The 25635-nt window shown below is 31.8% G+C and overlaps 3 protein-coding genes and 1 long non-coding RNA gene across 4 annotated transcripts; all 4 read left to right on the top strand.

The window, feature by feature from the left end:
* The first annotated feature begins 2195 nt into the window (after positions 1–2195).
* On the top strand, positions 2196–9122 carry LOC116015776 (receptor-like protein 15). Its single transcript, XM_031255948.1, has 11 exons — positions 2196–2370; positions 2660–2803; positions 3030–3128; positions 3230–3304; positions 4180–4323; positions 4524–4589; positions 5241–5381; positions 5767–5841; positions 5996–6145; positions 6243–6389; positions 6838–9122. The coding sequence occupies exons 1-11, from the start codon at positions 2196–2198 to the stop codon at positions 9108–9110; spliced, it is 3489 nt and encodes a 1162-aa protein (XP_031111808.1). The 3' UTR covers positions 9111–9122.
* Positions 9123–12053: 2931 nt separating this feature from the next.
* On the top strand, positions 12054–15638 carry LOC116015775 (receptor-like protein 56). The gene is made up of 7 exons (XM_031255947.1): positions 12054–12420; positions 12520–12666; positions 13187–13270; positions 13374–13448; positions 14364–14504; positions 14925–14993; positions 15631–15638. Exons 1-7 carry the CDS (start codon positions 12054–12056, stop codon positions 15636–15638), a joined length of 891 nt encoding a protein of 296 aa, XP_031111807.1.
* Positions 15639–16909: 1271 nt separating this feature from the next.
* On the top strand, positions 16910–17991 carry LOC116014923. The gene is made up of 3 exons (XR_004097513.1): positions 16910–17046; positions 17376–17450; positions 17848–17991. It is a non-coding gene; the product is annotated as an uncharacterized LOC116014923 (long non-coding RNA).
* Positions 17992–19738: 1747 nt separating this feature from the next.
* Positions 19739–22681, top strand: LOC116015774 (receptor-like protein 15). Its single transcript, XM_031255945.1, has 3 exons — positions 19739–19745; positions 19836–19985; positions 20457–22681. Exons 1-3 carry the CDS (start codon positions 19739–19741, stop codon positions 22679–22681), a joined length of 2382 nt encoding a protein of 793 aa, XP_031111805.1.
* The last annotated feature ends 2954 nt before the right edge of the window (positions 22682–25635 follow it).

The following is a 25635-nucleotide window of genomic DNA, read 5'->3' as shown; positions in this document are numbered from 1 at the left end:
TCCCACATGAATAATGGGAGTGAGTTTGAGCTTTAGTGGAGGTAACTGTTGACTCTTTGTATATGTAATAAGTTATATACCTGCATAACTTGCATTTAATAAATTATGTATATGTAATTTAAAATATTATATAGCTTAAACTTATTTATAAGTACATCATCTAGTAACTGAAGATATACAATATATTAATTGCATGTATATAGTATGAATGTCATTTTGAATCATGTCCATGGTATGTCGTTGTCTAATGAAGATCTTGACTTGGAAAATAATTGGTATATATGCTTCGACTTCTTCTTTGACGGACTAATGAAGATCTTGACTAGGAAAATGATTAGTATATGCTTCCACTTCTTCTTTGACGGGCTAATGAAGATCTTGACTTGGAAAATAATTGGTATATGCTTCCACTTCTTCTTTGACGGGCAATGGATCGGATGACCTTTAATTACTTGGAAAAGTCTTAGGATATGTTTGGTCCGCATATGAATCGGAATCGGTATGATCATCAAATACTTGGTAATGGTAATGAATTTTGGTGAAAGTATTTTGCATGTTTGGTAGTAGGGTGGAATGAGAATGATTATTAATAGTTGCGGAAGAAAAGAGGAAGAGAAATGAAATTCTTATTTAATAAGGGTATGAATTTTTCAATTAATGGAGTATTTCAAACCCATAGTAGTATTCTAAAAACCTATCAACCAAACAATAACAATCACTTTGATACCCATACCTTATACCAAAACCTGTCAACCAAACACACCCTTATATTATTACATAGCGTGGTGGATTGTGAGGGGTGTGTGTAGTGTTGGGAATCATGCTTTAAATGAGAACGTGAGAATTATATGAGTGCACACAATTTACTATACGAATGCACACACAACTATTTGAGGGTCTTCACCGTTATTTAGGCATGCCTAACAATAGATTGTGTACATTTATGTAGTAGATTGTATGCACTCATGCACTAGTTCGCAAATTCTCACCTAAGCATGATTTTCATATGACGACAAGCATGTATATATATGTGTGTGAAATAAGTATACATACATAAAATTTGGAGAAAAAACACAAAAATAGATACATATATACAAAAATATGTAATTGAAATTAAAAAAAAAGAACTATATTTACACCCATATATGAAACTGAAAGAAAGAAAAAAATAAATAAAAAATATAGAAACATATTATCGTACCTTAGCTATGATAGAAGTTGACATATTAATTGTATGAGTTTAAAGGAGGTTTAGAAATATATATATATATATATATATATATATATATATATATATATATATATATATATATATATATATATATATATATTTATTTATTTATTTATTTATTTATTTATTTATATGAAGGGTATATAAGAATTAAGAGTATTTTTGAATTAAAAAAAAATAGATAATCCTAATGGAATAAAAATAACTAATAGTAAGTGAGTCTTGGAAATGACTAGTATAGTTTCATACTTTCATTGTAAAGGGAATAGTTAATTCCGTGAATTCTATTCATTGCTATCAAAATCGAACCATATATCAGAATAAATATATTCTAAAATTGACATTTCATTCTCAACGTATTCTATAAACAAAATATTACATTAAATATTTTTATATATAAATTTGTATAAATTCTTACAAAGTTTAAAACAATTCTATAAAAATTATTAAAAATTTATTAAAATTTATCACTTTAAAAATCTTAAAAAATTTACATACGTCGTGATTGAATACATACTCTCGTTAATTCGTTATTAGGTCTATTGAGCTATTTGCCTATTTAAAACACGTAACGTGTACGTAATCCTATTACTGGCACAATAAATCCCAGTAAATGTATTGCTTTTCCAACTCAGGTGTGGCAAATTTTTATGAGGACCATGGTCCACATAATTATATAAATAATAAATAAAATGTACATTTTTAATATATTAAAATTATATTATTTATGTATTAAATATATATTAGTTAATAAATTAATAGTATATAAAATAATATACTTTCAGCATCAAGTAATATATTATTTGACCAACTTGATTAGAGTTACCCTATTTTATAATTCATTCTACAAGACCAATTCCTTCCAAGTAATTCCCTGATTCCCTTCTTTTTTAAAGAGGAGCCACAAGAGAACACAACTCCACACACCACATTTTGAATTGTCTACTTTTGTACTGTCATCAAAATGGGCAAGTTTTGGATTATCCCCCTCATCATAACATTAGTTCTGGCAAACTTTTGGCTTTGCCGTGGTTGTTGGGAAGAAGAAAGGGTTGCACTTTTACAGCTCAAATCAAACATAAACTATCCATATGGTAACTCTCTTCCATCATGGATAGATGATAATAGGTCTGATTGTTGTGAGTGGGCAAACATAGTGTGTGACACTACTACAAAGCATTTTGGTTTTAATTTCTCTTGATTCCACAAGATCTTATTGGTATGGGATACAAGATCGTTGGCAATTCAATGCCTCTCTTTTCCTTCCTTTTAAAATGCTAAGGCTCCTTTCCTTGGCAAGGAATTGGTTGGATGGATGGGTGGAGAATCAAGGTTTGGTTTATATTTAAGTACCTATTAATGCTATATATTATAAAACATAAGTATTTATATAACTAATTGTATAAATTTGTGATGTTATGTGTGCAGGGTTTGAGAAACTATCGGAATTAAGTAAGTTGGAGGTCCTAAACTTGACGGAAAATTACTTCAATCGTAGTGTTCTTTCATCTCTCAGTCACCTCGTATCTCTTCAATATCTCAATCTCGCTGGAAATCGTCTTAGTGAATCTGGTAATCACAATATGATTTTTAAATTTAATTACAATATTACTGTCTTCTTTTGCTTATATATATGTGTGTGTGTGTGTATTTTTTAACTGGACAACTCTATCTGTGTGTGTATTTTTTTTTTTTAACTGGATAACTCTTTTTATACCATTTACTTATTTGATTTACATGTAGTGGGGGTCAACCAAGTTATAATCTTTTTTTTTTTTTTTTTTTTTTTAATGTATAGGTGTTACAGGTCATGAAAGACTTTCAAACTTGAAAGGACTTGAATTTTTACACTTAAGTGGTAACTTTATGAGTGAGAGCAATGTCCAAACAATTTGCAGTAAGTAAATTCAAGTTTAATTCCTCAAAAGGTATTTGTTTGTAGCTATAACATTTATATTACAAGCATTCAACTTATACAATGCAACTTTATCTGGACAGGTATAAATGATTTCACAAATTTAAAGGAGTTAGACATTTCGGACAATACATTCCAAAATTTTGGGCCCGTGCATGGTACACACACACACATATATATATATATATATATATGCACACACGGAGAGAGTGTGTATATATGTATATGTCGGTGTGTGTATATATGAATATATGATATGTCTGAAAAGGGTGGTCAAGTCAGACGGATCCATTTGTTATATATATAGTATCCTATCAAGTCACATAAGACATGTATACCATGGTTGTGTAAGGCTTATACTGGTGTCGATCCAACTTGGTTACTATAAATGGGTTTTTTTTTTAATTTTTTTTTAATTTTTTAATTTTTAGATAAACATGAATTTTCTAATACATGAAAAAAATAGTGATGCCATTTTGTCACAAGTCACCTTTTTCCCTCCATTTTTTAACCAAATTGATGTGATCAAAAGTATTTGCGAAAAAGGGTCAAATAGGCCTTCAAACATTACCTGAAAACTCATGTTAATTTAGTTCATCAAGACCCAATTACCTATTAGTGGCTTGTAATACCAGGTCACTAAAATTCCGGTGATTGTCCAACAATAAAAATCGCCGAAGGAGAGTAAGGCGTTGCCGGAGAAGGAGACTCACCAGTCACCTTCTCCGTCGATTAGAGATGGCGACTGGTTGGTCGCCTTCTCCGTCTCTTGGAGATGTCGACTAACCAGTCGCCATCTCCGTCAACGGGTCTCCATCCCTGGGAGATGGCGGCCAGTTTAGTCTCCATCTCTGTCAATTAGGCAATATATGACATTTTATCACATGATCACTTTTTTGTCTTTATTTTTCAATCCAATTAATTTATATGACCAAAATGCTACAATTCTTTTTAGTTTTATAAAGAAGCATAGTAGTATAAAGCATTTAAAATCTTCATATTTGAGTGTCCATATACTACTTTAATTTGGCAGGACTACACAATTTGGAAATTCTACGTGCAGCAAAAAATGACTTCGATAACAGTATAATCTCAAGTGTCAAACAATTTTCATCACTCAGATTCTTAGACCTCTCAGAAAATAATGCTATAAATGGAACACTACAAGTAATTAATGGTTAGTTTTCAACTAATTTTCTGTGTCGTGATATTTTCCCATTATTTCTAATATTTCTCACTACTGTATTATATCGTATTGGTTGACTAACTTTTATTTTTGTATCATGGTATTTTCCCATTATTTTTCAATATTTCCCACTACTATATTATATATATCTTATTGGTTGACTAATTTTTATTTCTTTTCTATTTTCTAAGAGCTGCTTGCTTTGGAAGAGTTGGATTTATCTGAGAATGGAGTTAGTAGCTTTGTCACCAATAAAGGTATGGTTATTTGAGTTTCAATTAATAAATGTCAATAAATCTTATGGTTCAATTGTACAAGTTGGTATACTATGTGTGGCTAGTGAGTTGTATGGAGTAGAATGATTGTCTGTACCTTTCTTATAGTCTAGGAGAGTTTTAGGTGCCCTTATAAGACTCTATTGTAACAGTTTGAGTTAAATGATAGAGTTTGAATTCTCATCTGAAGTAAGTAGACTGAAGATACCAAATCTGTAGCAGGACGGAGCGGGCAGCTGCCCCCTCTCCCTCCCCCACCTCTACCCCTACCCCACCACTTATATATATATATATATATATATATATATATATATGTATGTATGTATGTATGTAAGTATGTATGTATGTATGTATGTGTGTGTGTATAAAGTAAATAATATAGATATACATTATTTAAAGATGAAGTAGCTTAGATAGTTAAGTATGTAAGAGGTCAAATCTATCCACTTTGATTAATTTTTCTTTCAAAATATCTCATTTGTTTTAATTTTTTTCCTTAAGGGATGAAATTTTTTGCTTCGTCCTTGCGTCGTAGTGTAAAAAATATCAAATATCAATAAAATGTTAATTATTAAATATTTAAAAACATTATATATGAGTGAATGCTGGTTTTGATATACTTTAATTTGGCAGGACTACCAAATTTGAAAGTTCTGCATTTACGAGCTAATAGCTTCAATAATACCATATTCTCAAGTCTTAAACAGTTTCCATCGTTAAGGTTCGTAGACCTTTCTGCAAATGACGCTATAGAAGGATCACTACAAGTAAACGGTTAGTTTCCATTTTCAAAGGGAAATTGATCATGGCATTTTCCCATTATTTCCAATATCTATCACGGTTATATATGATTTGGTCTTGTGTGAGACACGTAGTTAGACTTATAAAATATAATACTTTTTTAATAAGCTTGGTTGACAGTTGTGTAATCTCGTCCCTTAAGAGAGATCGTGCACTCTCATTTTTTTAGAGAGGTCGCGAGTTCAAACCCACTTTCGTATAGATACATTATCTGAAACGTTTTGAACAAAGACTTATTCATTATATATGTATATATTTTTTGTTCTCTCACTTTTGTAATGTTCTAGACTTATTCATTATATATGTATATATTTTTTGTTCTCTCACTTTTGTAATATTTTTTTCCTATTACTTTAAGAGGTACTTGCATTGACCCAATTGGAAGAATTGGATTTAAGTGAGACGGGAGTAGACAGGTTTATCACTACTAAATGTATGGTAATACAAATCCTAATTTACAAATATTTTATGAATTTTATTGATCTTTTTATTTGAACCGATCAACTATGAGCAATCTGAGCTAGTTTATCTCATTGTGCATGGTCCTTTGTCATTACCATGTCTAATTTGTAACGATCACTTATCAGGCATTGTAAATGTATGCCATCTTCAAGTGCTACATCTAGATGACCTAGATAGTTCAACCTCCAACTACAACAAATTGCTACAATCTTTGACAGTTTTTTCATCACTCAAGACTCTCTACTTTCAAAATAATTTATTTACAGAAAGTCATTGTAAGTTTTGTTATTAGCTTTCCATCCATATATATATAAGTGTTATAACTGCCGGTGTCATCAAATCTCAAATGATATTGTTTACAATCATTTTTAGACTTGAAAAATCTCAGCAAATTGGAAAATATGATCTTGGATGGTTCCCCTCATGACAAAAGTGTCTTTAACAACATTGGAGGATTGAAGCATCTCAAAGTTATTTCACTTTCTGGGTGCGGACTTAGTGGATCCTTGCCTAGTCAAGGTATACAACATTTTCATGTTTTAATTTCCCACATAACATTTGTTTTTCTCATCAACAACGTAACTATGATGGTGTCTGGTAAATAGCTGATAGCTGATTGAGTTAATGAGTTTGACTAGTTGATAGCATTAGTTGATTGTTGAAAAATGTTTGGTAAATTAGCTGTTAGCTGATAGTTAATTATATGCAAAATTACTTTTTCAAAAAAGTTGCTCAAAACAGCTTTTTTAATGTTAGCATTTTAGAGCAATAAGTTGTTATAAAAAGCTAGCTAATTAATCAAACACTCATATTGATTGTTTAACTAAGTCGAACAACTATTAGACTATTAGTGGTCAAATAAGTTAAAATTAACTGATAAGCTAACTATGTTACCAAATCGGGCCTATATATGTCTTTTAATTAGTTATGGTGACTTGAACTTATTAAAAACACTTTTTACATGCAGGTTGGTGTGAGCTTAAAAGCCTTCAAGAGTTAAGACTTAGTAACAATAAGTTCAATGGAGTGCTTCCCCCTTGTCTAGGAAACTTGACTTCACTTCGATTGATTGATCTATCATCTAATCAATTCTTTGGTAACATAGCTACCTCCCCCTTATCTAGATTGACATCACTTGAAGCTTTAACTATTCCGAATAACCACTTCCAAATCCCCATCTCTTTTGAGTCATTTAGCAATCACTCAAATCTCAAATGCATATTTGCTCCCAACAATGAAGTGATTTCGGAAACTAATAGTTTCAAAAGCCCTATCATCCCATCCTTCAAACTAGAGTGTTTAAGTCTCTCCAACTGTGTAGGGCAATATCCTAGATTACCAAGCTTCCTTCTTCACCAAAATCAGTTAAGAATCATTGATTTGTCAAGTAATAATGTTGGAGGTGATTTTCCTGCTTGGTTGTTCGAAAATAACACAAAACTAGAAGGGTTTTACATGGGTGGCAATGCTTTTAAAGGAATCCTCAAGTTTCCACAAAAATCCAATTTCCACCTTACCACAATTAACATCTCTGAGAATCACATATGTGGACAAATCCCAGAAAATATAAATATTGACTTTCCAAACATAGAGGCACTAACCATGTCTTGGAATAACCTTGTTGGTAGCTTACCTTCTAGTTTTGGTGACCTTAAATCCTTAGGGTATCTTGATTTGTCAAACAACAACTTGACGGGGGAATTGCCACAGAAGTTGGCTACTAATTGTCACTCTTTATACCTTTTGAAACTGTCAAATAACATGTTCCAAGGTCAAATATTTCTAGGAGCTCTACATACATTTGAATTGATAGTCTTGCAACTTGACAACAACAACTTTGTGGGTAAGATACCTGACAGTCTCTCTACCAATATTCTTTTTCATCTAGAAGCAATAGACCTTAGTAACAACCATTTGCATGGGGAACTTCCAAAGTGGATAGGTAATATGACAAATCTTGCCCATCTTTTTTTGTCTGGGAATCAACTTGAAGGTCCATTTCCTATCGAGTTTTGCGATTTAGAAGAGATTGAGCTCTTGGATTTATCAGACAATAAGTTATCAGGCTCAATTCCATCTTGCTTCAACCCTGACACCTTAAGACATCTTCATCTAAGCAATAATTGGTTTGGAGGTAAACTCACACGTGCATTTCGTAATAGTTCTTCTCTACTAACACTAGACCTTAGTGATAACAATTTTAGAGGAACAATTCCCAAATGGATTGGAAACCTTGAGGGGCTAAGCATTCTTCTCCTTAAAGGAAATCATTTTGAAGGGGTTATCCCTAGTCAATTATGTCAATTGAGAGATCTAAGCATTCTTGACCTCTCTTCCAACAATCTTACTGGTTCAATCCCTCGTTGTTTGGGTGGGATGACTTCAGATGGGCTTGGATCCTACAATACAGATGTCACTTGGATAGTAATAGGCAATCCTATGCCCGATGCAACAATTTCCTACTTGCAAACAAGCAGATTTGCAAAGACATTTCACCTTCCTTTGGCTATAATATATAATGAGGAGAACAATTTCATCGATAATCACAACATCCGGGCCGAATTTACTACCAAGTTGCAAGCGCATTCTTTTCAAGGGATTGTGTTGGAATACATGTTAGGGATTGATCTATCTTGCAACCAATTGACTGGGAACATTCCTCTTGATCTTGGAAACTTGAGCAAAATTTATGCTTTGAATCTTTCGCACAATAATCTCACCGGAAGTATCCCGATAACCTTATCAGGTCTTGCAAAGGTTGAGAGTTTAGATCTTTCCTACAACATGTTAAAAGGGAGAATACCTGCTCAACTAATTGCACTCAATTTCTTGGAAGTGTTCAGTGTAGCACACAACAATTTAAGTGGTCCCACCCCAGATCGTAAAGCTCAATTTGCAACATTTGATGCAAGCAGTTATGAAGGAAATGCTCTTCTTTGTGGCCCTCCACTTAGCAACCTTTGCACCCATAAAGAATTGCCGCCACCACAAGTGTTGTTACATGAAAATGACAAAGAAGAAAGCAATTTTATAGACATGAAATCATTCTACATAAGCTTTCTCATAGCTTACACAGTTATGTTGGTAACAGTGGTTGCAGTACTGTGCATAAACCCATATTGGAGGAGAACTTGGTTTAATTTCATTGAGTTCTGTGCAATGTCATGTTATGACTATGTTTGGATAGCATTTCTTAATTTCAAATTAAGAATGCGAAGTATTCGTGCAAGATTTATGTAAATATGATCAATTTATGTTTTCTTTAATGACATTTTCTACATATTTAATTGTATTACTAGCTATATTATTCGCACTACGTGCGAAATGATGTAGTCAATAGTGACAGTTTACGTAATAAGTTTGTTACTGTAATAAATGAAGTGTTAGTTATTCAAAAATAGGAAACTTGGAAAATGTTAATGTCAATGAAAGAGTTACTATAAAGTATAAGAGTTAATTCCATTTTGGGCTTAGATTTATAGGCTTCATTCCACTTTTAGTCTTTTTTTTCTTCAAAACATCCCATTTTGGTCATAGTATTATTGTGGTATAACCATTTTTGGTCCTTTATCAACAAAATCGTTAAAATTCTCATAGATGAAAGGGCATTTCGGTCTTCAAATATGCATTCTTTAATAAAGTAAAAATAAAAATATAGCGGATGAACTTACTTTGGAAAAAAAAAGATCAAAATACCATTGTATTTAAGGTCATTTTAACGATTTTGTTGAAGGAGAACCAAAAATGGTCATGCCACAATAATACTAGGACCAAATGTGGATGTTTTAATAAAAAAGGACTATCACCTATAAATCTAGGACCAAAAATGGAATTAACTCAAAGTATAATATGCATGCCTTAATGTGAGATGAATTTATCAAAGGCCAGTGATAATATGGTTTTAGTGAGAATAAAAAATAAGTTCTTTTTTTTTTTTAAACAAAAAACAAAAAATAGGTTATTATAATTAGATATAATATTAAGTACTTTTACATTATGTTTTCTTTGTACATAGACAAATTATTTCCCAAATTATTTCCAACTTTGTTTTTTTCTTTTCCTCAAAACCATTAAATATAACAAATTTTACATTGTATTTAAACTTTTTTAGACTTTGAAAATGTTGTATATACTCTTTTTCTTTGTCAACAACGCTTTTCAACACATTCCTTTCAATAAAAGTACAGTAACCAAACAATCATTCATCAAGATATCTCCCATTCAATTGCGCAATCTATTCTTCACTAATCACTATCTTCATTGCTGAAAAAACTCTTTCAACACTTACAGTCGTCATCGGCAATATTAAAGTTAAATTCACAAGTAAAAAAAATTAATGGATACACACTATTTTTCTTTGCCTCCACTAGTTTTAGCAAGAGAACCAACCCCTGGATATTGGAAAATGCAGATCATAGTTAGAGGGCACATGCTTAATAAGTTAATATGCACATATCAAAATACTCCATATGCACACACACGTTTTTAATTCTCTCAATTAATCTCATCTTTATTATACTAGCCTAGTCCCCATGGACTCATGGTGAGGTTGGTTCTCGATCATAGGAATACCACCATATATATATATATATATATATATATATATATATATATATATATATATTGACCTTGGAATAGTAAAAACTTGGAGGGTAGTTTTTTTTTTACAAATGTGAGGGATGGGAAGGTGGTGTTTTAATGGGCATTTTTCTCCTGCAAAACATGGGGTTTTGTCAGGTTTGGTGAGCCCCGCTGTGGAAAAGTCATTGCGCCTCACGTGCGTGAGGCACAGTGGCCGCGCCCGCCTGGTCACACAAAATATATATATATATATATATATATATATATATTTATTTATTTATTTATTTTTATTTTTAGTTTTGTTTTGTTTTTTTTTCCTCTACTATCATTTTCTCTTTTCTAATTATACCTGTAAAATCCCCTAAAAAACCCACCACTATTGAAGGAGACCTTAGTTGTATTACCAAGGGTTAGTTTTGTAATTAGTGTGTCCAAATTGCAGTTGCACAGATATGTTATATCCCACTTCAATATAGAAGAAAATTGAAGCACCATTTACATAAATTTCCAAGTCAAGGTCTTCACTAGCCCACAATGGGAAAGGGGCGAAGGGCCAAACACCCCATTTTATTTTCTTGGATTGCGAAAACCACAACTGACTTTAACCATTTAGTCGACATCTCACATCAATATAGAAGAAAATTGAAGCAGCATTTAAATAAATTTCCAAGTCAAGATCTTTACTAGATAACAATGGAAAAAGGGCCACAAATATAATGGAAGCAAATATTCAAACAAATGGTGCACCTTCAATACATAAACCACGCACCTTAAGTTAAGAACACAAACCACACGCCTAAAGTTTTTAAATGGTGCACCTTCAATACACAAACTTCACACCTTAAGCATACAAACAAAGCACCTTTAAGTACACAGAACATGCACCTTAAGCCAAGAAAACAAACCACGCAGACCTAAAGTTTTAAAATGGTGTACCTTCAATACACAATTACGCACCTTAAGCACACAAACCACGCACTTTAAGAAGGAAAACCATGCACCTAAGCAACTGCACAACTGCACCGGAGAAGGTCAACCGCACAGAAGCTCACACACACACACACACACACACACACACACACACACACACATATATATACTAATAAGAGCCAAAGAAAGTTGCCTATAATGGGTAGAAAAAATGACGGTCAAATTATTAAATCAAATTGATGATTCATATTGTTTAGATTTATATTTTTCCTTGAGATTTCCTAATTTATCCTTAGTTATATGATTATCCGTTAAATATTCCCTTCTCCGTTAATACCATTAACTTTTAACTTACCCATTAATTTCTATAAAAAAGGTCTTAAGTCCGAACCTCATCCCAATCAAAACTGGCATATTGTTGAACATATACTACGGATATGTTAGAGTATATTATTCAAAAGTAATACCACTTTATTACTCTTATTAAAAATTTCACACACAGGTACAGTAGATCCATGCAGCGCAGCATATGAGTTTTCCAAGTCATCATGGTCTTCCACTTGCCAATGAACAATGGAAAAAACACGTTTTCCCCCTTCTTTTAAAGGCCACCATACACATCTCTATACACAACAGCATTGACTGCTGATCTGATCTTGTAGTGTAATCAAAATGGGAAAGTTTTGGATTAGCTCCCTCATCATCATACTAGTTGTAGCAAACTGGTGGTTTTGCAATGGTTGTTGGGATGAAGAAAGGTTTGCACTTTTGCAGCTGAAATCCAGCTTAAATTATCCAAATGGAAATTCTCTTCCATTATGGTCGGAGGATATTAAATCTAATTGTTGTGAATGGCCAAACGTGGTGTGTAACACTACCACAAAGCATGTGGTAGAAATCTCTCTAGAAACCACAAAGGAGGATATTGTGGTGGTGCAAAGTGATTGGCATTTTAATGCCTCTCTTTTCCTTCCTTTTAAAATGCTTAGGGCTCTTTCCTTGGCATCTAATGGCTTGGTTGGATGGGTCGAAAATCAAGGTTTGATTCATTTTAATTTAGATTTTTTCTTTAAATAATATTTTGTTTGTATACTATTAATTACACGTGCATAATATAATTGGGATGTTCTACATGCAGGGTTTGAGAAACTATCAGAATTGAGTAACCTGGAGGTTCTAAATTTGTGGGAGAACAACTTCAATCATAGTGTTCTTTCATCGCTCAGTCACCTCACATCAATTAAAACTCTCAATCTTGGCCGTAATCAGATAGAAGGCCAATCGAGTAATCATAATATGATCGACCTTTTTCTTTTTTAATAAGTAGCATATTTTACACACACACTTACTTTAAAATCTTGATCCATTCATTTAAAAAAATAGTCACAACATTATTCTATTAGATTTTTTTTTTTTTTTTTTTTGTGCATGTGATGATTATTGCATATTTGCATAACTCTTTTATGGCATGTTCTTATTTGATTAACCTGTAGTAGTGGGGCTATCCAAGTCTTGGTAATGAATATAAGCGATTTAAAAAAAAAAAACTTATAACCACGTTGTAAAAATAATTTAAAAACAATTTTAGGTAGGGAATGAAAATATAACCTTATTTTTCTTTAATTTATAGTGATATTAAATTTTGACAAATTAAATTGTTTAAATTATAAAATAGTTAACAAAATACATAATTAAATTGAAAAGGATAGGAGTCAATTTTCTTAATTAACTATAGAGTATATCTCGGAGTATTATAATATTATGTTTAAAAAAAAAACTATTTAATAAATTTTCTTGTGATGTAGGTCACAAACGACTTTCAAAATTGAAAAGACTTGAATTCCTATCTCTTGATGGCAATGGAATAAGTGATTTTGAATCAGTTTGTAGTAAGTTAATCTGAAATTCAATTTCTCGAAAGTATTTCATTTGTATAGCTATGAAATGTACAATACAAACATTCAACTTATATAGGCAACTTTATTTAAACAGGTATAAATGATTTCACCAATTTAAAGGTGCTAGACATATCAGACAATACATTCCAAAGCTTTGGGCCCATGCAAGGTATATATGAGGAGTTTGGAGAAAAAGAATATCAATTGTTAATTGTTATATTATGGACCATCTTGCATTGTGAATTATTCTAATTTAGTCTAAAAATTATGTGTTTGTAGTTGTTATATTTTGGACTTACAGATAATTATTTGTGCTTGTAAATAAATTGAAAGCACATAATATGTTAATTACAGACATATAATGGTAACTATAGACACAAACTGTTAATTACAGGTACAAAATATGTTAACGACGACAGACACATAATATGTTAATAACATATTATGTGTCTACAGTTAACATATTATGTATTTGCAGTTACCATTTTATATGTCTGTAGTTAACATATTATATGATTTCAATTTATTTATAGGCACATAAATTGTTAATTGCATATTCAAATGCATACACATATTCTGAAAGTTAATTTTCCAAAGAATATGATGAAGAGTATAAGCAAAATGAAACCACCGTTATTTTAACCTGTATATGTGGAGTGTGTGTTGCTACTTGCTACAGGCAAATTATAGGTCCACATTGCAAGGTGAACCCGGGTTTAAAATGCACAATTTATATACTGGATGTTCACAATTTATATACTGAATGTTACAACCGAATGTTTACAATTTATATACTAAATGTTCACAACTCAAATTATAAATATTGAGTATATAAATGGATACAAATCTATCTTGCAAGGTAGACCCGAGTCCATGGTATATGTATTGGTTGCTACATACAATCACAATTAGTAGGGATGGCAAATAAAAATTGGTCGATTTTAATGTGTTAAAAACGTACAAAAGAATTGCCTAATGTGTACATTTTAATTGGGTTGACACTAAAATGCTAATCACTAAAAAAAATTATTATATATGACTGGAGCTGGATGTTGGTTTTTATATATATACTTTCATTTGGCAGGGCTACTAAATTTGAAAATTTTGAAGGCATCATCCAATCGCTTCGATAATAGAATATTCTCAAGTCTTAAACAATTTCCATCACTCAAGTTTTTAGATCTCTCGGTCAATGACGCCATAAAAGGATCAGTGGATATGAATGGTCAATTTGCAATTCCTACCCTCTTTTACTATCATCACATTTAATTTCCCCATTATTTTCAATATTTGTCACAATATATTATTACATCTTTAATTTAGGGTGTGTTTGGTCGCACATGAGAATCGGAATCGGAATGAGTATTAAATACTTGGTAATAGTAATGAGTTTTGGTAAAAGTAGAGAATGATTATTAATAGTTTGGAAAGCGGAAGAGGAAATGAATGAAACTCTTATTTTATTAGGGATTGAGTTTTGCAATTAAGGAGGTAATCAAAACTCGTAATAGTGTTCTAAAAACCTGTAAGCCAAACAATAAAAATGACTTTGATACTCATTCCTAATAGCTAAACATGTCAACCAAACACACTCTTATTTCTTGTTCACTCACTTTTATTTTCTTCTTTTTATGATTACTTTAAGAGCTACCTGCCTTGAAAGAGCTGCATTTAATGGGTACCGGAGTTGACAACATTGTCACCAGCAATAAAGGTATGGTTATATACATGACTTATGAGTTTCAATTAATAAATATTTTAGTTGTGACTATTAACAAAAAAAAAATAGTAAAGAAAATAAATTAAATGCACTTGATAATAAAGAAGTACAGTAAATTATATTGCTTGTGTATAACTGTATATCTTAATTAATAAAGAGCTAATGCAAATTATGTCACTGAATTATATATATCCGTATTCTTTGTGCTTGTGAAATTGTACATCATGTTAAAATTATTATTGTAATTTTTTTTTAAATAAAAAATATTCTTACATCGTTAAATATTATGTTTTTTTGAAAACCGTTAAATATTATGTTAGTTAAGTATTAAATACTAAACAAATTTATCTAATTGTACTTACCAAAATAGTTTACTTAGCTAAATACTCCGTACTATATTAAACTAAATATATTTTACTATATATATGGAGTAGCATTTACATATTTACCTAGACAAACATATCTTTATAAGAAATACATATAGATAAAATATATATGTAATAAACGAATTAAATCTTCTTAATATAAACACAACAATTAAGTTAATGATTAATCGTTTTAATATTATATAGATTTTATAGTTTGTGTTATTTTTTTATTTATTATTTTTAAATTATTTTAATATAATCAGAATTTTAACATTATTATAACATCAATGTTAGCGCATAATTTTATACATCGCCCATATAAATACTAGTTATATGAGAAAATAGATGTTATTTTTTGATATACTTTAATTTGACAGGCCTACCAAATTTGGAAATTCTTCATTTAGGAGATTGTAGCTTTAATAATAGCATATTTTCAAGTCTTAAACATCTTCCATCACTCAGATTCTTAGACCTCTCTTTCAATGGCGCCATAAATGGATCGATACAAGTAAATGGTTAGTTTTCAATATATCAATTTCCTATTTCTACCCTAGCCTCCTTTTTTTTTTCTTTTTTTTTTCTCACCCACTTTTATTTTGTTATTTTTTATTACTTTAAGAGCTACCTGCTTTGGAAGAATTGGATTTAAGTGCGAATGGGATTAGTAGCATTGTCACCACTAAAGGTATGGTTATATGAGTTTCAATTCAATTAATAAAATTTTATAAGCTGCATGTGTCTATGAATTTTATGATGCAATTGTACAAATAGTTGGTATATGATAAGTCATAAGTGTATAGTAACATATCTCCCACACCACCTCATTATAATGTGCCCCTTTATATTTGATGGACACCATTGAAAATTGGAAACGTTATTTTTTTTTTTTTTGACGAAAAATAGTAATTTGAAAATTGGAAACGTACTAATGAAAAATTGACAATAGTTAAAATAAGGATCACGTTTGTGTGAGGCCGTCTCACAGATCCTTATCTGTAAGACTTGCCGGATCAACATACAAATGTCATACTTATATGCGCAAATGTCATACTTATATGCTCAAATGTAAATACTAATCAAAAATAAAATATTTGTTACTTCTAAGGAAAAAATATAATTTTTTTGAGAAAAAATGTAATACTTTTGAATTTTGATATAAAAGTATTATATTTACATAAAAAGTATTACGGAGTATATTTTTCCTAATAAATAATGTTGTCAAGAATTTGTTACTTATAAAGGAATATTTCTGAGAAAAAATGTAATATTTTTAAATAAAAATGTAAAAGTATTACATTTTTTCTTAAAAGTATTAAATTTTAACTATAAATAATAAACACCGCACTTCATTGTTAATTTTTTTGGTACTAGACTTTATTGTTAATTAGTATTACATTTGTGCGTATAAGTATTTCATTTTCATCTCGACCCGACCTGATCCGTCTCATGGTGAAACAATCTCACACAAATTTTTGCCTTAAAATAAACATTATATATTATCTAATATATTTATTTTGGTATATATATTTTTACAGGCCTACCAAATTTGAAAATTCTTCATTTACAACAAAATCACTTTAATGCTAGTACATTCTCAAGTCTTAAACAGCTTCCATCACTCAAGTTCTTAGATCTCTCTCTTAATGAAGCTATAAAGGGATCAATACAAGTAAATGGTTAGTTTACAATTTCTACACTCTTTACTATCGTTACGGTCAAATTATTTTGTGAATCCGGGTTCAAAATACACAATTTATATACTTAATCTTCACAATTTATATAATGAAGATTCACAACTAAATTGTGAATATTTAGTATGTAAATTATGACGGGTCTACCTTAAGATAGACCCGGGTCCATGTTATAACTATTGATCATCACATTTCCCTATTATTTGCAATACTTGTCAAAATATATTGTTTTATCTTTAATTCATACCACTTTTTTTTTTTTTTTTTTTTTGATATACTACACTTTTATTTTCTTCTTTTCATATTACTTTAAGAGCTACTTGGTTTGACGAATTTGCAAGAATTGGATTTAAGTTCTACGGGAGTTGACAACTTTGTGACCACTAAAGGTATGATTATATAAATCTTAATTAATAAATATTTCAGTTATGTCTATGAATTTCATGGCGAATACATGCATGCATTTATAGTAACTCCAGTGCTAGAAGTTTACTCAAACATCGTTATCAACCGCAATTGATAATATTTATTACATTAAAAATTGATTATCATATATATGAATAATATAATTTAACTTTGAGTCAAAAGTTGATTCTACTGAAGCTCAAACCCACTCCCATCACCCATGTGGGAGTGTAAACTGGGACACCGGGTGCCACTAGACCACAAGGTCTTTGGTAGCCATAGTTATTTAATCCGTTACTAAATATATAGATATATTTTAATGTTTTGTTGTAGTGAGAATTGATCAATTGTGATGTCTAATTTGAAATAATAATTTATCAGGCATTGCAAATGTAAGCCATCTTCAAGTGTTGCGTCTAGATAATCTAGATGCATCAATCTCCAACTTCAGCAATTTGCTACCATCTTTAACAGTTTTCTCGTCACTCAAGACCCTCTATTTTCAGTATAACAGCTTTCTAGACACTCATGGCAAGTTTACTTGTTACTTTTTAATGTTCCTTTATGTGTTTTAATTTATGGTGTCATCAAGTCTCAAATAACTTATGGTTTATATTATTCGTAGACTGGAAAAATCTGAGCAAATTAGAAAATCTTATCTTGGATGGTACCAATTTTGTTGACAAAAATATCCTTAACAACATTGGAGGGTTGTTGTCTCTCAAAGTTATTTCGTTTTCTGAATGTGGACTCAGTGGAGACTTACCTAATCAAGGTATGTATACAACATTTTCATGTTTTCCACTTAATTTTTTTTCTTAGTGGTTATGCCTTTTTAGGAGTTAATACCCAAAATGGTCCATTGACTAGAGCGAAATTCACAAATCAGTCTTCGACTATCAAGTTTAGCAAATTAAGTTCTCAACTATTCAATCCTTACTCAATAAGGTCGTCAACTATTCAATTCTTACTCAATAAGGTCTTCAAAGAAGGATTAATTTGTGAATTATTGAGTAAGAATTAAATAGTTGAGGACTTAATTGGTAAAATTGATAGTTGAGGACTAATTTTTTAATTATGGCATAGTAGAAGTACCATTTTGGGTATTTACTCTACCTTTTAGTTAGTTAACTTTTTTTTTTTTTTGAGTACGCTTTTTAGTTAACTTAGTAAGTATGACTCAAAGTGAGAAGATATATATTTGACTATAATATATATTAAAATATTATATTAACACTTTTTGCAGGTTGGTGTGAGCTTAAAAACCTTCAAGAGTTAAGGCTCAGTAAAAATGAGTTGAACGGAATGCTTCCCTCTTGTTTAGGAAACTTGACTTCTCTTCGATTGATTGACCTATCCACTAATCAATTTTATGGCAATATAGCCATATCCCCCTTTTATAAACTAACCTCACTTGAATCTTTAACTATTTCAAATAACCACTTCCAAGTCCCATTTTCTTTTGATTCCTTGAGCAATCATTCTAATCTCAAATTCATTCTTGCTGCCAACAATGAAGTGATTTCGGAAACCAGTATAAAAAACCTTGTCCCATCCTACAAACTAGAATTTTTTAGTCTATCTAACNTTTTTTTTTTTTTTTTTTTTTTGATATACTACACTTTTATTTTCTTCTTTTCATATTACTTTAAGAGCTACTTGGTTTGACGAATTTGCAAGAATTGGATTTAAGTTCTACGGGAGTTGACAACTTTGTGACCACTAAAGGTATGATTATATAAATCTTAATTAATAAATATTTCAGTTATGTCTATGAATTTCATGGCGAATACATGCATGCATTTATAGTAACTCCAGTGCTAGAAGTTTACTCAAACATCGTTATCAACCGCAATTGATAATATTTATTACATTAAAAATTGATTATCATATATATGAATAATATAATTTAACTTTGAGTCAAAAGTTGATTCTACTGAAGCTCAAACCCACTCCCATCACCCATGTGGGAGTGTAAACTGGGACACCGGGTGCCACTAGACCACAAGGTCTTTGGTAGCCATAGTTATTTAATCCGTTACTAAATATATAGATATATTTTAATGTTTTGTTGTAGTGAGAATTGATCAATTGTGATGTCTAATTTGAAATAATAATTTATCAGGCATTGCAAATGTAAGCCATCTTCAAGTGTTGCGTCTAGATAATCTAGATGCATCAATCTCCAACTTCAGCAATTTGCTACCATCTTTAACAGTTTTCTCGTCACTCAAGACCCTCTATTTTCAGTATAACAGCTTTCTAGACACTCATGGCAAGTTTACTTGTTACTTTTTAATGTTCCTTTATGTGTTTTAATTTATGGTGTCATCAAGTCTCAAATAACTTATGGTTTATATTATTCGTAGACTGGAAAAATCTGAGCAAATTAGAAAATCTTATCTTGGATGGTACCAATTTTGTTGACAAAAATATCCTTAACAACATTGGAGGGTTGTTGTCTCTCAAAGTTATTTCGTTTTCTGAATGTGGACTCAGTGGAGACTTACCTAATCAAGGTATGTATACAACATTTTCATGTTTTCCACTTAATTTTTTTTCTTAGTGGTTATGCCTTTTTAGGAGTTAATACCCAAAATGGTCCATTGACTAGAGCGAAATTCACAAATCAGTCTTCGACTATCAAGTTTAGCAAATTAAGTTCTCAACTATTCAATCCTTACTCAATAAGGTCGTCAACTATTCAATTCTTACTCAATAAGGTCTTCAAAGAAGGATTAATTTGTGAATTATTGAGTAAGAATTAAATAGTTGAGGACTTAATTGGTAAAATTGATAGTTGAGGACTAATTTTTTAATTATGGCATAGTAGAAGTACCATTTTGGGTATTTACTCTACCTTTTAGTTAGTTAACTTTTTTTTTTTTTTGAGTACGCTTTTTAGTTAACTTAGTAAGTATGACTCAAAGTGAGAAGATATATATTTGACTATAATATATATTAAAATATTATATTAACACTTTTTGCAGGTTGGTGTGAGCTTAAAAACCTTCAAGAGTTAAGGCTCAGTAAAAATGAGTTGAACGGAATGCTTCCCTCTTGTTTAGGAAACTTGACTTCTCTTCGATTGATTGACCTATCCACTAATCAATTTTATGGCAATATAGCCATATCCCCCTTTTATAAACTAACCTCACTTGAATCTTTAACTATTTCAAATAACCACTTCCAAGTCCCATTTTCTTTTGATTCCTTGAGCAATCATTCTAATCTCAAATTCATTCTTGCTGCCAACAATGAAGTGATTTCGGAAACCAGTATAAAAAACCTTGTCCCATCCTACAAACTAGAATTTTTTAGTCTATCTAACTGTGTAGGACAATATCCTAGATTACCAAGCTTTCTGCTTCATCAAAATCAGTTAAGAATCCTTGATCTGTCATATAATAATGTTGGTGGTGATTTTCCTGTTTGGTTGTTGGAGAACAACACAAAACTAGAAGGGTTTTACATGCGTGGCAATGCTTTTAATGGAGAACTCAAATTTTCTCAGAAACCTAATATCCACATTGGGACAGTAGATATCTCTATGAACAACATAAGTGGACAAATCCCAAAAGATATAAATATTGTCTTTCCAAACATTGTTGTACTAAACATGTCTTGGAACAATCTTGTTGGCAGCTTACCATCTAGTTTTTGTGGCCTTAATTCCTTGGCATATTTGGATTTGTCTAACAACAACTTGACGGGGGAATTACCACAGGAATTATCTACTTCTTGTGTGTCTTTACAGTATTTGAAACTGTCAAATAACAAGTTCCAAGGGAAAATAATATTTCCAAGAGCTTTAAATACATATCAATTGTCAGTCTTACAACTCGACAACAACAACTTTGTGGGCACGATACCTGATAATCTCTCTACCATTTTTGTTACTCTACGAGCACTAGACCTCAGTAACAACCATTTGTATGGGGAACTTCCAAAGTGTTTAGGCAATATGATGAACCTCAATGTTCTTTCCCTGTCTAATAATCTACTTGAAGGCCCAATTCCTGTAGAGCTTTGCAAGTTAGATAGCATTGAGCTATTGGATATGTCATACAATAGGTTATCAGGCTCGATTCCATCTTGCTTCAACCCTACAAGATTGAAACATCTTCATCTAAGCAACAATTTGTTTGGAGGTCAACTCACTCGTGCATTTTTTAATATGCCTTCCCTAGCGACACTAGACCTCAGAAACAACAAATTTAGAGGGAGAATTCCAAAATGGATTAGCAACCTTAGGGTACTAAACATTCTCCTCCTTCAAGGGAATTCTTTTGAAGGGATCATCCCAATTCAATTATGCCAATTGATTGAACTGAGTATGCTAGATCTCTCTTACAATAATCTTAGCGGTTCAATTCCTCGTTGTTTGGATAAGATGACGTTAGCCATGGATTTTTCCGATTTTCATAAATATTCTACTATTGAAGTAGCAAGCAGTCCTATGACTTGGGCAACATTGTCGTACTTGAAAACAAGCAAATTGGCAACGACATTTCACCTTCCTTTGGCTGTGATTGATGATGATTATTATCCCTTAACCGATGGTGATGTCACAGCAGAGTTTACTTCCAAGCTGCTATCACATTCTTATAAGGGAATCGTGTTGAAATACATGTCAGCAGTTGATTTATCTTGCAATCAACTAAGCGGCAACATTCCTCTAAATCTTGGGAACTTAAGTGAAATCCGCGCTTTGAACCTTTCACACAACAATCTCACTGGAGCCATCCCGACAACCTTATCTGGTCTTGTGAAGGTCGAGAGCTTGGATCTATCCTACAACATGTTAAATGGGAGAATCCCGGCTCAACTAGCTGAACTCAATTTTTTGGAAGTCTTCAGTGTAGCACACAACAATTTAAGTGGTCCCATTCCAGATCGCAAGGCGCAATTTGCAACCTTTGATCAAAGCAGTTATGAAGGAAATGTTCTCCTTTGTGGCCCTCCACTTAGCAACCTTTGCACCCAGAATAATGAACCGCCCCCACAAGTGTTGTTACCCGACAATGGCAAAGAAGAAAGCAATTTCATGGACTTGGAATCATTCTACATCAGCTTTGTTGTATCTTACATAGTTATGTTTCTAACTGTGATTGTTGTATTGTGCATAAATCCATATTGGAGGAGAACCTGGTTTGGTATCATTGGGTTTTATGCAATATCCTGTTATCACTTAGCATTGGATAGTTTTTCTTAATTTCAAATTAAGAATGTTAAGTATTTACGCCATATTAATGTAAACATTATCACTTTACTATTTACTTTATGAACTTTTCTAAATCTTTTTTCTTATTATATGAGATCTGAACTGAAACAAGAAAATAAGAAATCTTTGACTTACCGTCAGTGTTACACGCCTTTTTTTTTTTTTTGGTGGATGGGAGGAACCCTAGGGTCCCGGGAGGTTAGCGACGTCTACTGGTCGCCTGGCTTGAAGCATCTCGGAGTAAGTGGCTGGCCAGGCCATTCAGGGGTTCTCGAGAATTGACTTGCCCCAGGAGAGTTCTTTCCCATGTTTGCAAGAAAATCCGCACATTGATTTCCTTCTCTGAAGATATGAACAATCTTGAACTCTTGGAATTGAGACCTGAGAAGATTATAGTCCATAGCTAACATAGTTTGAGGTTGGAAATCAGCACCCTTAGCTAGGAGTTTCACCACGGTTTCAGAGCCTGTCTCAGCGATAATTCTTAGGAATCATCGGGATTTTGCAATGTCAAGGTCCTCCCGAAGACCCCAAAGCTTCGCCAGGAAGCTGCTAGTATTACCAATATTAGAAACGAAGCCATTATGATTTATGATCACGTAAGAGGCCCTGGCGCTAGCGACCCCAGTTGAAGCCTTCCTTGCGCCATCAGTATTCAGCTTGACGACTCCAAGAACGGGACGGAGGTGTCCAGGAAACCCATCGTTGGGAGGCAAGGAGTGTTACACGCCTTTAAATTGCATCAGTTTTGAAATTCGGCACTATGTAGAGCTTGAGGAAACATAATTTAGCTTCAGTTTTTTAAACTATTGGAATAATCAATGCTAAACACCATCAATTAAGAAAGAATAAGAAGGGTAAAAACTCATGTCTAATCAAAAATTTTGTTTTCCTCACATGTGAGGAATTCCATAAATCAAACACCAAAAAACATATTTTTCTTCACTTTAAGGAAAATATTCTTCATTGAAAAACTTTTCTATCTACCCAAACATGTGTAAGTCTAGACTACTAATGAGTTACGGTGTAGCATCAATTAACAATAAGGGCCCACTTGAGAAAGATAAATTAGTATCACTAGGACAAAAATAATCAATAGTATCTACAGTAGAATACAATTGTGTCTATATATACTACCAGAGACACATATGGTATAGACGAAAAACATGACTGTACGCGTATCTACTAACAAAGATGCATAATTTTTTTTTTTTTTAATTAAAATACTTTAGGCATATGAACTTAACCAATTATAGATGCCTAAAGTATTTGTTTGTTTGCTTTTCTTTTTAAACTTTAGGCATCTATACTACTAATACTAGTCACGTACAAACACCTAAAGTAATTATTTTTCAGGACAACAACCAAAGTAATTATTTTCTAGAGGACCGCTCTTCTTGGTTCATGGCCACCGGGGCTAGGACCTCAAGCCATTGGACTAGAGGAATTAAGTGAATCTAGAGGGTGTGAGACAATGCACCCTATTTATATTGTTGAAGACTTTCCAGATGCTTGACAAATGTAAGACTTTAGTTTTCCTTCATTCTTGGCCATACACGTATCCCCCACTACTTGGATGCCATCGATCTTTCACATAGCTAAGTAGAACATCTTGTCTTTTAGTACTTGAAATTTGAGTAGCTTGGATGGCTAGTGCTTGTGTTGTTAAGTAGGAGGTTGTGTAAAGATATCCCTAGGTAGCACTTCTTTTGTTTATTTTGCTTTATGCTTCCTTCTTTCCTTAGCCCAATAGATTTCAATTATTTTTGTTAGGTCAACACCTCATCAGTAAAAATGGACACCTCGTTTGGGCTAAGACTTTCCCAATAAATTGGGCCCCTCGAGGTTTCATGTCAATATCAATAATGAAAATTTAAAATATCTATGTACTAAGTAAAATTTTAATAGAGTTTTATAATTTTGTTCCTCAAATTGTTAAAAATGTAAAATTTTTGAAGAATTAGGGGTTTATATTGTAGCATTAAAAAGTTAGGGACTAAAATGACTAGTAAAAAATTGAGAAACTAAAAATACATTTTTCTAAATAAAAAATAATAATCAACTCAACACTCTCACAGAATGTGCATTTCAAAAAACAAGAAAAAGATAAATAATAATAATAATAATAATAATAATAATAATAACTACCAAGAATTTACCGTGCGTGGGTCCAAAGCTTTGGAATGTATTGCCTGAAATGTCTAAGGGTGTTTGGCATAAATAAGCTACTAATATGTTATAAGCTCTATTTGGTAATGTGTCTAAAATAAGCTAATAGCTTAAAATGAGAGCTTATTTTGAAACGCTGCCTTAAGTAGCGTTTCAAAAATAAGATATTAGTTTCGAAGTTCGCTTACTCCAAGGCTAGTGATCTCGCCTTCTAGAGTTGCCTTCCTGCTCGCAACGCTCATCTCCCTCGCCTTGGCTGAGAAGATAGACACCGGCGCTGGTTTCCAGAGCAGTTCGGCCGGAAATCAGAGCAGTCCAGAAACCTCTTTTTTTATTTTTTATTTATTTTATTTTTTATTTTTTTCTATACTTTTAAACTAAACATCATTATTTTATATATTTATTATTATTTTTTTTGTATATTTAAAAAGAATAAGTAAAATGTAAAACTATTCAATTTTATACATTTTCCAGAAAATTAACCAACCACACAAAGTTTTATAGAATGCAACCAACCACGGAAAATGAAACTGTTTTCGAAAAATACTCATTTTCCAGAAGTAATTATCCTGTTTTCCAAACACACCCTAAATGTAAAATACAATTAGGGCAATGACTCAAATACCAAATGATTAGACTAAGAAACAACTACTTTACTCACAGTATAAGCTAACTGGTTTGCTGACTTATGAACAAAACTAATAAAGCAAAAATTTATAGTTTAATTGAATAACGCAATCAACAAAACCTCTTTACCAAAAAAAAAAAAAAAAAAA

Source organism: Ipomoea triloba, chromosome 4 (genome assembly GCF_003576645.1).
Source record: "Ipomoea triloba cultivar NCNSP0323 chromosome 4, ASM357664v1".
Classification (NCBI taxonomy): Eukaryota; Viridiplantae; Streptophyta; class Magnoliopsida; order Solanales; family Convolvulaceae; genus Ipomoea; species Ipomoea triloba.
This window is presented reverse-complemented; position numbering and strand designations above follow the sequence as displayed.